General features: G+C 37.3%; 1 protein-coding gene across 1 annotated transcript; it reads left to right on the top strand.

Annotated features, from left to right (window-relative positions):
• Positions 1–600: 600 nt before the first annotated feature.
• Positions 601–15,035, top strand: LOC145771300 (uncharacterized). The gene is made up of 10 exons (XM_082583042.1): positions 601–1,133; positions 2,540–2,662; positions 2,953–3,061; positions 3,362–3,487; positions 3,792–3,898; positions 5,252–5,348; positions 9,776–9,918; positions 11,685–11,818; positions 12,137–12,243; positions 14,030–15,035. The coding sequence occupies exons 1-10, from the start codon at positions 888–890 to the stop codon at positions 14,425–14,427; spliced, it is 1,590 nt and encodes a 529-aa protein (XP_082439168.1). The 5' UTR covers positions 601–887; the 3' UTR covers positions 14,428–15,035.
• Positions 15,036–15,245: the final 210 nt, after the last annotated feature.

The following is a 15,245-nucleotide window of genomic DNA, read 5'->3' on the forward strand; positions in this document are numbered from 1 at the left end:
ACTCAATTGATAAAAGCATCCAACTGGTATCTGAAGGTATAATTATAAACACGGGCGGTTACCTCAGTGATTTGATTCTGGATCAAGAGGTTGAAGATTCGACACCTACTGCCGCTGTTGCGATTCTATTCATGCATAACTTACAAAAAGTTTTGTCCCTTTACAGTAGCCTATATATTATGTTCGATTTTTCATCATGTTGATGAAAACAGTTCGTGCTGCATGGGATGGGGCAGAGCTAATCAAGAAAAAAAAATTATCGTCATCGGACATTATCTGCGATAATTTTATCGTTTATCGTTATCGCTTAACTTTTTTTTGATTTATCGTTTATCGTTATCGCTTTAGGCATTTTTGGTTTATCGATTATCGTTATCGCTTAACTGAAAAATGAGTTATCGCGCCCAACACTGTGTACAATGCAACATTTTTGAAACCCGTGACTGACGCAAAACTGCTATTTCTAACAATGAGGCATAAGGTTTTTGTTACTCCATGTTCCCCTTTCATGCTTCTAAGTTGTGTATCTTTACCACTCGAGTGCACACTAACAAAGCTGCTATAGCAACATTACTTTGTTCCCGAAAAAGCTGTCACTGGAGGTTCAGGCAAGGAGCAAAAGCAATTCAAAGTTGTGTTTCATTCCATTGTGCACAAAATGTGGCATGTTTGGCATGAATCTTTTTGAAATTGTATGAAATTAAAGGCATTTTCACTCTAATCTCTAAAAATGCTATGTTTTTCAGCATCCTTTCATGGAAAACAGATTTAAATGATGCAATAGCAGTTTCATTTTAATCAGGCAGTGTGTTATCTGCCACTCTGATTCTGGTGGTGTATATAAAATTTATTTTATTGCAACACAATTTTAAACGGTTCTGTTAAATATGTCTCGCCAAACAGCATCGAAATCTCGTGCTGAGAAAGGTGCAAGTCGTGCAGCTGGTGGGGGTGGTGCTCAATCTGTGATTGCACCTACTGTCAGCAATGATATTGTTCCTGGAAGGTTAACAGAAGCTGATTGGGCAAAACTTATGACAGAGGATGATGACTGTAACTTTGTTGCATCAGTTGTTGATGATATTGTAGATGTGGCATTGGGAGGCTGCTATCAATCATACATATCTGATCAGGTTAGAAACAATTACTGAATTGATGAAATAATGGTACCGTATAATAAACTACAAAAGGCTATAAAATATTAGTAAGGATATGTGCAATGTTGAAATAAGTTTTTTAAGCAGATTTGTTGAGTTTTATACCAAAGTTTGGTATGTGGGTTGATTATATAAAGATAAAATTTAAGCTGAAAAAAGTTATCTCGCCAAACCAATGCGTAAAAATAAAAGTGAACAAAGTCACCTCGGTTGACAGATGCTGTATAACCTTTTATTTTACAACCTTACTTGAAAGTTTTACATTAAATAACTAACCGTTTTAAAAAAGGTATATTTTATCTTAATAGAGGCTGCATCTGATAGTGTTAGTTTTGTTGACTTGATTTTATTTTGTAGATAAGTATAGTCCTTGTGCGATTTGTGCGTATTTGCAACTATTTTTTCTAGGACCTCTAAAAATTGTATTTGTTCACTTAAACAGTTAAATCGTTTTAACTTGAAAAGATATATACTTTTTTTCTTTATTAGAAAGATATTTTCATATTTGAAGTGTCTAATAATTTGGTGATAGGCTATTGTTGTGTGTGTTAAAATTACAATAACGCATTTTGTGATTTCTGTTTTAATTCCAAAATATGTCCAAACACCACTGGCATTCTGGCAGAATAATTCTGCGCAATCTACCTAATAAAACTATCCATAAAAAAACATGCGATAAATAATAAGATGACAGCAACAACACGCAGACCCAAATAAAAGCACTTCTCATTGATATATTTATTTTTATGCCGCAGGATGCCATTTTTTATTTCATTTTTTTTATATAAAAACAGAGTTTTTTTTAAAAACGTAATTTCAAAAACAAAAAAACAAGTCACATCACATAGTTAGCGTAAAAAGATAAAACTTATATACACAGGTTGTGATAACATTATTGATAAATAAAGTGATTATTTTTTGTGTGGAGTGGACGCAATCAGATCAATTGATGATTGCAAATACACACATTGACCCTAGAGCCTAGATGAAGGTTAATATTTTTGAAGTTAGGTTGTAGTCCTGCCTAAATTCCCAGCCTAATAATATCACTTTGATGTTAGTTACCAAACTTTTCAGGCCTGAAAGATTTTTTATATACTAAAACTAGACCAGTCTTGAAAATAGAGTTCAAAGACTATAAAACCAACTTTTGTCCCCAACATTATTGTTTGTCATTGCTGGACTGAATTTTTGCATGAACTCGCATTGGTATGTATTTATGTAAGCTTAAAGAGATGATATAACTTTCAATCGCATTAGTCCAATAGAAAAAAAACTTTGAGGTGTCTCACTTCTCTTCTGTCCAATGTATCCTCTCTCCTACACACTTCATGATTAGAAAATGTATTCACTTCAATATTACATTTACAATATATACATAGGTCCTTCCATTTACTGTACATCAAGCAAAAGATGCCATTCTTCAAATTGTGCAGTGGCATTTTCTAAGTCGAGATGTTGGAGAAACGGATATATCTAATGATTCTGGATGGAAGGAAGATTCGGTCAGAAAAGCATAACCTGTTTGTTTAAAAAGTTTGCTGCAAAAACATTTGATAGATAAAACATGCGATGGAATCTTAATTTTATTTTTGTAAAATGTTTTATTGAATTATCCAATACTTGCAGTATGACAAAATGTCAATTGCTTGTTGTGGTAATTTTTTTTCAAATGTCTATCTAAAAGATTTGTTTATTAAATATAATAGCATTTGCAATTCTTAACCAATACATATAGACCAAGTTCCAAGTAACCAATATTATAAAATTTGGAATTTGTGTTTTTTTCTTTCAGGAGCCTGAAGCTGGAGTGATTGATTCATGGGCTCAGGGATCTGTTCCAGTTGTTGTTCGTCCGCAGTCTTCCATAGCTCCATCTGTCAGCATGCTGAGCGAAGATCATGGTAAATGGTAGTTTTTAATCTTTGAATCCCTTTGTAATGAATTGAAAGCGTGATGCTCTTTGGGAGAGACATGATGCTCTTTGACTTAATTTTGAGTGCTATGAGGGGTAGTTATGACTGATCAATTATTATTTTATTAATTGTATATCAATTATGAATAATTGGAATAATTATGATCTCAGCACCTGGCCATGTATCGGCTGCTATTAATAAAAACTATGTGTAGCCTACATTTGTACAAATACAACCATTTCATCATTTTGTACTTAATCAGTGTCAATATATGATTGTTGAGTAAAGGTCCAGTGCACCACACAAATGGAATGGATGAATCTGTTGTGTTTGGAACGGAACCGACTGCCACCTCAATATCAGATGAACACACAGAAATCACTGACAAGTCAGCTGAAAATGATGCTGAAACAGGTAGATAACTTATCCATCTTGTAAATTTGTTTACTGCGTTGGCAGCATATGTGGCATGGTGAATTAGTGGTGCGATACTGCACTGGTGTCTATCTTTGTCAATTCTTGCTACAATCAGCTTCTGAAAAGCACATAGTTTATTTACCGTTATTTTCATTAAATTTCAAATTTTGCAGATTGACACGTGTATGTGTGCACCATAATACCATTTAGCACTGTTACCACTGTGGAATTACCTATTATTTGAGTTTAAGAAAATCTCCTTCACTAACATCAGTTCACCAAAGAATGTTTTAAATTTCAGATATCAAACCTCACCCTCCAGTTGATTTGAAGACAATTGAAGAAAATGACTTTGGCGATGGTGTAGATCTATCAAAGATAGTCAAGAAAAAGAAACATTCTTATAAGGTATGTCAGTATTTTCTGGATGTCCATGATGTGCTTAATCTTATTTTTTAGTAGTCACCCGTTTTGTGGATTCATAAAAATCAGATTTAATCAAGCTTTAATGTAGCCCACTTCTTTTTTTACACCACAGTCCATCTATCTATGACATTTTTGTTAACATCACAGACCAACTATTAAAGTTTGTGAAATAATAATTGCCACAGCACAGTTCTCTCTATATCTTACACGTAGAAACTTTGAAAAGATTGGTGATGTAGTTTATTGGGATATCAAATTATTGAAAAGTGTAAAAACTTTAACGCTAATAAATTAGAAAATGACGTCAGGTAACATTTTAGTTCAACTAATTTTGTACGATATCACAAAATATTATTAAAAGGCTCAATTGCAAGTGTAATGCGTTCAACATAAAGCTGTGTGCTTCATTAATTCAATGTAAACAAAGCAAATGAAAGCTGGTTGTCAAATCAGTATTCTCTAGTACACACACCAATGAACTGCAAACAAGAAAATACATTTCTTGACAGTTGCATGAAACAAAAGCATTTGCTTCATTCCTTCAAGTTAAAATAATGTTAAACTCTAAGATCGTCGTCGTCGTGTTAGCCTCTGGGGCCTAGGGTCTATTTTTTACCATCCCAGATTTACGATGTTCCCAGACTACACTGGAAGGCTACCAGAGAGCATAGCCACTTAGCCAGTCTTTGGTTTCATTATCTAAGACGCACAGACCTTCCACTCTGTTAGGTGGCTTGAAGATGGTACAGTCATTGATGATATGTTCTACCGCCTGTTCCTTAGCACCACATTCACAGAAAGAGGAAGAGGCCATTCCCCATTGGTGCATAGTTGATCAGAGAAGTCCGACACCATGAACGAAAGGAATCTGGTGGAGTGGTCTTGGAATAGAGAAGATGGTTGGGCTCCAATTCGCGTCAACCGAGTGACTTCTTTGCGACGAAGCTTAGTGGGTTGGAGGCCAGCAAGAATGGAAAGATTGTCCAATGGTGTGGGACGCAGGCTCCCGGTCACTGTGCACAGAGCGCTGTTTATGGCAATGTCAGCAGTGAGTACTTTATGGCAATGTCAGCAGTGAGTACTGCGGCACCACACATGTTCCCAACTAGTCACAGGTGCTCCATATAACTTTTCTTGAATTTACCCATGCTTCGTGAATGAATGCATGGGGCAGTGTATTATAAATAATTCAATAGCAAGAAAATGGCCTACTGTATCACTGATATAGAAACTCGTGTTGCTTCATCACTGTATTTTCTTGTTAAAGTAGGATCCCTGATGTGATTTAGATAAGTAATCTGTTCGTAGCGCATAAAAGTATTGACATATTTCCAGAGACACACGGGAAGAGTGCTTCCTCCACCGACCACTGATTGTTATAATTATCTTCAAGATCAAGAGAAGAAAAATGATTCAAGTAGCGAAAAATCTGGTATGTAGTATTTAAAAAAACTAAAAAGTTTTAACTTTTCTAAATTGGCGTGGTGCTTACTCTTTCTTTGGAAGACCTTTCCCTTTTTTGATTTTTAGTAAGTTCCTATGAAATGCAACTCTGCGAAACCTAATGATGTAGATCAGTGCTTTTCAACCCGTGGGATGGTACGCACTTGTGCGAGTGACAAACGTGGTGCGGATGAGGCGGATAAAAATGGTCCATGATTTTTACTTTTTGTTTTGTGCAATAATTCAGTTAAGCCATCTTGAAAGCAATAGCCATGTGTCTGATTCCCTCATTCTAGTTTGGTTTTTACTCTTTTAATGTGCTTCATTATAGGGCTGCTAGTCCCGCAGCTTTCCCGCGGAATTGGGCTAGTTTTAAGTCAAAATGTCGAGAAAAATTCAGCAGTCGCTGGTTTTTGGGTTATTAGTTTTGGTTGCAGGTTTATAATTTAAAAGTGTGCTGGGTCATTTCATTATAATACAAACAAAATTTTCAAATTTTGGCACCACCTAATTTTTTTATTGACTTAAAACATGCTTTTCACTTTTCTGAAAAGAATGGTGCAAATTTGATGAAAATCAGACAAGCGCTTTTCAAGTTACAAGTGAAATTACCTTAGCCACTAGGTGGCTTCATAGATAAGGAGCAATAGAAAAACGGCACTATCTCAAGAACCGCTCGACATATTTGGATAGTTTTTAGCTCTATCCCAATGTTTTGTTGGGTGGGCTATCTGTCTATGAACACTAAAACAAGTTTTAGCTACTACTTTTTGAGATAAAAAGAAATTGACCTCTTGTCGTTACACACCCATAAAACCATGATGCGTAACTTTTCAAAAAAATAATTTTTTTATTAGGTAGAAGAAAGATTGATGAGAAGTTTGGCAAAAACAGTGTAGTCCTAAAGCCCCAACTTTTAGCCCAAATCACATTCAAATGTAGTGAAAGATGGTTCCCAGTAGAGTTCAATATTCCTTTGTGATGTCATAGTCATGTTTGTTTTCCCTTAATCACACCATTGTGCTGACATAGACATGTTTAAAAGAAATATGGTTGCACTTAATCCATCCAATTTGAACTAGTTTACAGGACTTTGAGACTTTAGCACTTTTCTGTTTTTGCCAAACTTTTCGTCAATCTTTCCTCTACCCAATTAAAAAAAAATTATTTTTTTTTTAAGTTACGCATCATGGTTTTATTGGTGAGTAATGACAAGAGGTCAATTTCTTTTTATCTCAAAAAGTAGTAGCCAAAACTTGTTTTAGTGTTCATAAACAGATGGCCCACCTCATAAAACATTGGGGTAGAGCTAAAAGTTATCCAAATATGTTAAACGGTTCTTGAGATATTGCCGTTTTTCTATAGCTCCTTATCTATGAAGCCACCTAGCGGTCAAGGGTTATTTCACTTATAACTCGAGAACCGCTTATCTGATTTTCATCAAATTTGCACCATTCTTTTCAGAAAAGTAAGAAGCATGTTTTAAGCCAATAAAAAAATTCGGTGGTGCCAACCAATGTTCCTATTATAATGAAATGACCCTGCTACTTGTTCAAGTTTACATTACACAAGAGCGTTTGGCGCTTTCGCAACAAGTTTATCAGGCAAAGGGTTTAACCGCGTGAAAAACACACTGAATTTTCATTCAGAGCTCTTGGTAGATTTTCAAAAGACCTGGCGATCTAAGCTCTTAAAATTCTTGTGCAAAATTCCACTAGAAATTAGTAACTGGTCTGAAATATTCACTATTCAGTGGTCATTAATATAGGCCTACTTGGATGGTTGAATAAAATATATTAATTCTTCTAATGTTTATACATTATAATAATTTTTGTTGCTGTTTGCTGTGTAATTTGGATTCCTTTCCAGGCTCCATAAGCTTGACAGCTCTTGAATTGCAATCAACTGTTGGCATAGGCGCCAGGTTTTGAAAATTGCCGAGGGGGGCAAACCTTTTAGCCGACCGATTGCTTACATTCAAAATGCTGATGTTTGTCAGCATTGGTGTTTGTTTGCGTCTATCTGCCATTGTATATCGCCAAGCTTTATAATGTAGGCTCACGCCTCGAAATTCACGGCGGACATGTCCGCCGTCACAGCATGTGATGTCCGCGGGAAGTACCATCTAGATCGGTCATATTTGTCCGCCGAGAAATAACACAGGAACTAGCGATACAAATCGTCATTGCATAGCACGAACAATTGTTGCGATAATATATTTTCCAGCGCATTCTAGCGCGCATCTACAAAATGTGAATACTGTATCCCTTAGCTTCCATTCAAGGAGGAAAACTTTCGATTTTTACGTTGCTTCAACGATTGATGACGTTGAATCAGCGTAACAAAGGTGAATTCTTCGTTAAGAATCGATAGGAGTGCAGGTACTTCTACACTAATCACGCGCAATTTAGTTCAAGTTTTACCTCACAATGTCTGGCTTTGATCTTCAAGTAATATTGATACGGCAAGGTTGGTTACTAAATTAGATTATACGAGTAGGCTATTATTTACAGCAAGATGCAACAAAATTTGTTAAGTTTTGGTATTAAAGTAAGAAAGAAAAGACCCAAGGAAAATTAACTTTCGCTCACATGACACGCAAAAATAAACAAAAAAACCTGTGAAACTTTGCACAGCAGAAAATAGTAGCATTGGTGTAGAAATTTTCCGACTCCTGCTCAGAGCACTGTGACGCAAGAAGCCACACGAGCTCGTTCGGTGGAAGTTAATCAGTTATGTGACGTATTGACCAGCTACACGGCGCTTTGACTCTTCAAGCGCAAGTCGTTGGTCTGATGAAAGCCTTTCAGAGTGACTTTACTGATTTTTTAAAAAGCCTTCTAAAACCGTAGTTATAGTTCTGAAATGGCGAAGAATTATTATCAAGATAAAGTGATTAAGCATGACGATCGACGGCTAAAACTGGTGTGTCCGCCGAGATAGCTGCTCAGACCGGACACGTTTGTCCGCCGTCAACAAAAAGGAATTTCGAGGCCTGTAGGCTACTTCGAATTATATACTGGTCACTTTGAACTTTAGCTCTTAATACGCGTTGATACTAAACTGAGCAAACAGCACCTCGTTATTGACACTCCCAAGAAAAAACAAAGCGAAAGAAATCAAGAAAAACGTTTTTCAATCATTGTTACTATGCTTCAACGCGGAATGGCCCGTTTCGGTGAGTCCGATTTGGTGAGTTCCCTATTCGGTGAGAGCCTTTTTCGGTGAGAGCCCTATTCGGTGATTTTTTTTTAAATTATCGAGTACCGTAGCCTAATTATCATTGCCGTTTTAGGGTTAGGGGTTGGGGTTAGGGTCTTATTTCAACGTTTAGCGACGTTAAAACGATGTAAAAGCGGCAATCATAATTAGGCTACGGTACCGGATAATTTTCAAAAAAAATTTCAAAAAATCACCGAATAGGGAACTCTCCGAGAAAGGCTCTCACCGAATCGGACTTACCGAATAGTAGCAGACCCGCTTCAACGGCACCATGCTGGCGTTTATCAGCTACCGTACTTCTGTTTCTTTTGTTATCTTAGGAGCAGCGCTCTTGTTGCAACAAGTAGATCTTTTAATTGAGATCGATCCGCAATGAAGGTGAAACTAACGCAAATCTGAACTAAGAAACATTTGATTTAGGATTTTTTTTAAATAATTTGCGGGGGGGCAGCCACCCCGAGCTAAATTCACGGGGGGGCGCCTATGACTGTCGGCATTTTTAAAGAATTGAACGCAATTTGCACAGGGTAACATGCTTATCCCTTGACACAGTTATGAGGAGCGGTTGTTTTAAAAGATTTTTGACATGACTCGATGGGAATGAAATCCACATCGACCGACGCGGAGGCGAGCGCTCAAACAACCAGCCCATTGTGCCGGTTGTTGTTGTTACTAAAATAAAATTTCTTCCACTTTTCTAAAATTGTAAGGCCTATACTTACTGAAAGCAGTAGCGAGTGAAGTAAATCAGAGTTGAATTCAGATCAATCGATTGAAACTTAAGCTATCGACTTAAAAATCAGTTTATTTGCATGGTTTTATTGAATACACCCTTACATTGTTATTTTACAAAGAGGGATAACAAATAGCTGCAATCTAGCTATTTTTGATAAGTGCGGATAAAATTTTCGTAAAATAAAAGAAGTGCGTACTGTTGTTTTAAAGCACTGATTTAGACTGAGAGTATTATAGTTTCGTTAAAGTGTTACGACATAAAGTATTTCATGTTCAGCTTTAGATTTTTCACAATAATACAGTAGTTGTGAAAATGAGTGCTTGCTATTGCTGTATTATGTAACGATGCGTTCAACACAGAACAAAGTCCATATATTCTCGTTCAAGCAACCAACCTGCTTCGTATTTTTTCGTGTGAAATCGACTGTATTACGTCCCTTATTCCTGTTCCTCTCACAGAAATGCAGCTTTCGCCCTCTCAAAAAAGTTTGATAAAGGTTCAAGCCGGCAGACCCCCAGGCAACAGAGAGGTAACATTCGACGAACGGGGTAACGTTGTGGGGGTCATGAAGTTGAACGTGCAAGCTCTTCCAACTCACCGGGTAAGAATAATTGTTTTTTCTTTTGCTGCTGGATAAGTTTTTTTGGCATAAATGTAAGGTCACTTTTCACTTCAGAAATGTTGCTGTCTGGTTATTTTTTGCTGGCTGTAACGACTTGCCCGCTGTAACGTAACTTGGGGAGGCCTGGGTTTTTAGAACTACGTTCTGATTTACCACGTTTTACAGATTTTGCCGACCACTGGTAACAGTTTGACAAAAAGTTTCCAAAAATTGCATTTTTTGATCATTTACTGCTTCCCCTAGATGACAAAAGGGATTACAAAGCATTACCATGCACTGAAGGTTGGGGAAATGTTGAAATATCTTGGTCAAACGGCTATCAACAGTTTGCGAAATGTGACAAATCAGGCCGTACTGGGGCTTTCTTCCAGGAGAAAACGCATCCAAATATCACCGTTGGCTACATTTTAAAACACGTCACAAAATCATTGTCTACTAAAACAAACTACTAAAATTTGTGGAAACTTTAGTGAACTGATTCTTATCCTAACTCTGAGTTTCGAGTTTTAAGTACTACTGAACCAGTGACGTTTCGCAACATTGTGACGTGATCCAATGAGCTATGCTCGCTAGATCTCGTTTGTGTACATCGAGTTCTGTGTGTTATAATAATAATGTTATGGTTTTATTTATTGTCGCTCTATAACTGTGGTTCTTAAAATGGGGGCCCGCCCCCTTGGGGGACGTGAAAATTCCCCACGGGGGGCGCAAACGTGGAAGGCTGTTTGTACAAGTATGCCTTTGTAATGTACAAGTCGTGAACAGAAATGTTGACAATAAGTTACTTTGTGTCACGGTTATTGGCTGGTAAATGGTAATATGACCTGGTTTTGACTTTAGTTCCCACTCCCAGTGCCTATTCTTGCGGTTTTCGTTTAATCCATTATTTGGTAAAAATGGCTGCTTGTGATATTATTATCTGTGAAAGTGGCTTCTCTGGACTTGCAAGCGTGAAGAAACAAGCTCGAAACAAACTTGGCTGTAAATCTGACATGCGATGTGCATTGTCTTCAACTATGTGCATGAATGCAACTACTGTCTTCAAAAAACCTTGTCACTGATGCGAGGAAAAGAAAATTGTGTTTCATTTAATCTTTTGATTGATGTATGATGGAAAATATTGTTTTGTTTGCTTTAAAATCCAAAACATGTAGATTATGTAGTTTGACTTTGATTTATAACTTAAACTAGAAAAGGGAGGCATAAAGTTTTAAAATGACGTCAAAGGGGGCGCAGCTTAAAAAGTTTAAGAACCCGTGCTCTACAACCTCTAGAGTCTTTTAGCGACAGGGCTCACTTTTAATTTTGTGTCAGGTTTACGGTGTCGACATTATTACTCGACATTCTCACTGCGTTAGCGAGAAACAACACAATCGGTACAGTTTTTAAAGTCTTCGGAATGACCCTACCTGGAATCGATCTCAGGCCCACCAGCACTAGTGTCCAAGGCGAAACCCCTCCGCCGCTGAGCTGGTAGTTCTGCGTGTTGCAACACACAAAATGACTGAAAGCGGCGCATATGTTGTCGGCTATCTGGAAGCAAGTGCTGTAAATTGACAGGGTTGCCACATTGTCATGTTTTTATTTGGAAGTTTTCTAAACTGCACACAAGTTCAACGTCACCTATGCCCCTTACTTCTGCAACAATTGCATTGTATTTTCTTTTTCGTTCTTAACACCCCCAATGACGGAAAAGGGACAACCGTTACCACTGACACCGTTGTACAAAAAGTCATCTTTTTCAGGTCCGCGTCTCTTATAACATCATTGATCCTGAAGCAGAAGCAACCGCGCAACGACTTACAGCTCTCAGAACCGGTCGGCTGCAGAGAGTTAAAAAGCGCATTTGGAAACCTGAACATTCCACGAACGATGCAAAGTAAGTTGGTTGCGTTCTTCATGGTTTTCATTCCACCACGTCTTGACGATTTACGTTGATCGCTAGTTATTTATCGATGTGTAATTGCCATTATCTTCTTCTTAGCCTCCAGGGCCGAGGTACTATGTTTTTATAACCTCAGCTAGTGATTTTTTCTGATTTTGTCATTTTGACACTCTGTTGTCATCAACGAATGCACTTAAACTGAAATCTTGTATGTATCACTGATTAAAATTTGCAAAGATTTGTTCAAGAACATGTTAAATGTTATGGACACTTAATATTAAAGCCACGGCACATAACGCTTTCGCATTTAAGGAGCACCTTCAGCTACAAGACCGGGGGTGGAACGAAACTGAAGTCAGAGACAGCAAGCTCGTACCGGACTAGAGACATCGGGATGAGTGTGCAGCAATTCCCACCCGGTAAGCATTTGTCACATCCCGCTTTTAGTTTTTCATCTTTTCCGTCTGTTGGAGCGGTTTATTCTGTTTTGAAGATCGCAAGAAAGGCAATGATTTAACGCATTGATTCTTAATGAAAATCGAACGAAATAAAATACAGAGATTTTACCACACTTCAAGCGACATTTGAAACTCATTGCAGTATCTCCGACCACTTTGAAAATATTCATACCAGGGATATCTAGAACAACGGGATTGCTGACTCTGTTTTGAAGTGGACAATAGGAGGGTTACTGCATCATTACTGCACAAACTAAAATGTGGATTTCTCAACATACAACCCATTTCTTGTTTTTAAAATGATGCTTGAAGATGAAATAATTTAAAAAAAACAAAAAAAATTTTGAAACTGTGGCCGTTTTTCCCCAAACCGCCACCAAGTGGTGAAAAATATACAAATTTTAAACACAAATATTTTTAATACCACTTACTGGATTTGAATCAAATTTGAACAGAATGTTTATAAGTATCAAGACTGAAGCTTTATGGAAGGAAATGAAGATGTTTTATGAAAATAAAAAGTTATTCAAATTATTGCATTTTTTCAAAAATTTTTAATCGTCGGACATGAAACAAATGGGTGCCGACAGCATCATGGACAAAATTTCCAAAAGTCTTTGACCAGCGGCTTTGCATGTTTACTCTGTCTGATAGTGTTAAAATTTTGAAAGCGATTGGCAAATAAATGAAAGAGATATTTGGGATTAAATTTTGGTACTTGGTCAAAAATCACATTTTACAAAAAACAACAATAAACATTTTCAACGCCTTAAAGCCTCCTTTATCATAATTAGACCCTTTTTTTGCCTCAGCTTGGGTTTGTAAGTTTTTCTTAAGTGCTTTTAATGTTTTTCTCCTGGCCTTGGATGTGTTAAAAGCTTCTTTTTCTTGATTTGTCAAGACAAAACTTGTTGAGTGTTTGGCAGATTTCTGAATATGCAGATTTTGCCACTGTCTTGTTTTCCTAACTTTTTTGCTGAAGTAGAAGGTTGGCAAAAAGGGCTTTGATCTTCTGTTGTTGGATGGCTTTCTGGTGTTACAGGAAAGGTTACACTTGTGTTTCAGTAACAGTTCATCAAGTCTACCACCATTGTTAGACTTACAACCAACCTTATCCAACTTTCTTTGTTTAGCAATACCACGAAATTGAATTTTCATACTTCTTTTCATGTTTTTTTTATTTCCTATTTTTGATGACTGAAACTTGCCCAAAAGTGATGCAATAATCAATTAAATATGAAAACTAAAGCTGTGTTCAATACTCAATAGTCTTGGATGACTAACAGCAAAAGTTTGCTTTAAAATGATGATCTTAAGTTATAGACAAGGCCAGCCATTAGTTGTTGCTATGGGCGTTGCTAGGGAAGATGCCTAGGAGTGCCCACTTTCAAGACCTTATTTTAGCTTCACAGCAGGGATATCTAGAAAAGGCGACTTCTCAACAGCGTAATTGACACGCGCTTTCGCCTTTTTCATTTTCGGGCGTTAACAGCGCTGACCCTTCTAGTGCCCATCGCTTTATCGAAATTTGCAAAGTCGGCAATCCCGTTGTTCTAGATATCCCTGATTCATACATGGATAAGTTTCGTCTCTAGAGATAAACAAATTGTTGTTCCTGTTAAATTCTATTGACCGTTCTAGAAATTATAAAACAACTTTGTATACAAGAATGCGGTCATAGGCTATCCCAAAACTTCTTGCGTAATGTCCGAGTCAGTTGTGAAGATGTGCTATGCTTCTTTCTCAGGAAACGAATCTGTGATGAGGAGCCACCGAGGAACAAAAGGATTTGTTCGGGAACGTCGAGTCCACGGAGCCAGAATTGACCCCTTGCCTCCGTTACTCATTGAAACCATTGACGCTTCTCCTGGGGTTGTCATTCAAGAGGGAGAACAAGTAAAGAAAGGTCCGGAGGAAAAATATCCTCTTGGGGTCTCTCGAGTTCTTGAGAAAACAACGTCAAGTTCCACGAATCAGCAACCAGTCCTCCGGTCACTGGGAGACAAGTATCTTTATTCGAAGTTGCGCCCCATCATTGATCCGAAGGATGTTGTCCAGGACGTCAATAACTCCGAGAGACAAGCGACCTTTGCTGTAGCATCCACTCTTCCTCCTCTTGGTGCCACGCAAACAATTCGAAGTTAGCTCAAGTGTGCCCATTAGCGATTTTTATGTTCAATTAATTACCACGTTGACAAAGTTCCACTGCATGTTTAAATTCAATTCAAATGTTTTCCAATGTATCACTAAATTATAGGCTACTAAATTAGGCTATAGTTATGAATCAAGTTCTTCAAAATATCCTGAACGATTGAAAATGATGCTTTTTTTGTTCCATACAAAGCCTCATCAAGCTTATTTAATGTAAATGAGTCTGTAGCACTCACGGCACTGTTTAAAAAAAACACTTTATGGTTTTTAACCACAGTTCATTTGTTAATGTTTCACTTTTAATGTTCATTGATTGCTGTTACTGAAGCTGTGGTTTTGTTCACATTTCAGCACAAGTACAGAGTTGCAGTAGGCCACCCTTACTCTAATCCTAACCCATGTTACGAAAGGTACCACCAGCTGTTATTATATGTTTGCTAAGAAGTTTCACATTACCAATGTTGTCCAAGTACTTGCTTGGTTGGTTTTGAGTCAGGAAAATGTTGAATTTATATCTTTATGCTTGCTGTATTTATTGTATGAAAACGAAGAAAGGTTTCCAAAGACTTTTTTATATTATTCACTAAAGGAAGTTGCAAATAGTTTTTGTGAATTTAGAAAGGGATTGTCTATTCAGTTCATAGGTTTACTGCGGCGTTCAGGCACAAACACTTGGCGCTGTCGATGTCCGCGCGATTCTGAGGAAATTGAATCTTGGTACTTTCGACGCTTGGCTGGTGACGCGTACCCAGCGTTCACTGCAAACATTAAGTGTAGAATCCATTGATCCACCAAATACAAAATTCATGAAG

The sequence above is a fragment of the Aplidium turbinatum genome, chromosome 5, assembly GCF_918807975.1.
Source record: "Aplidium turbinatum chromosome 5, kaAplTurb1.1, whole genome shotgun sequence".
NCBI classification, from domain to species: domain Eukaryota; kingdom Metazoa; phylum Chordata; class Ascidiacea; order Aplousobranchia; family Polyclinidae; genus Aplidium; species Aplidium turbinatum.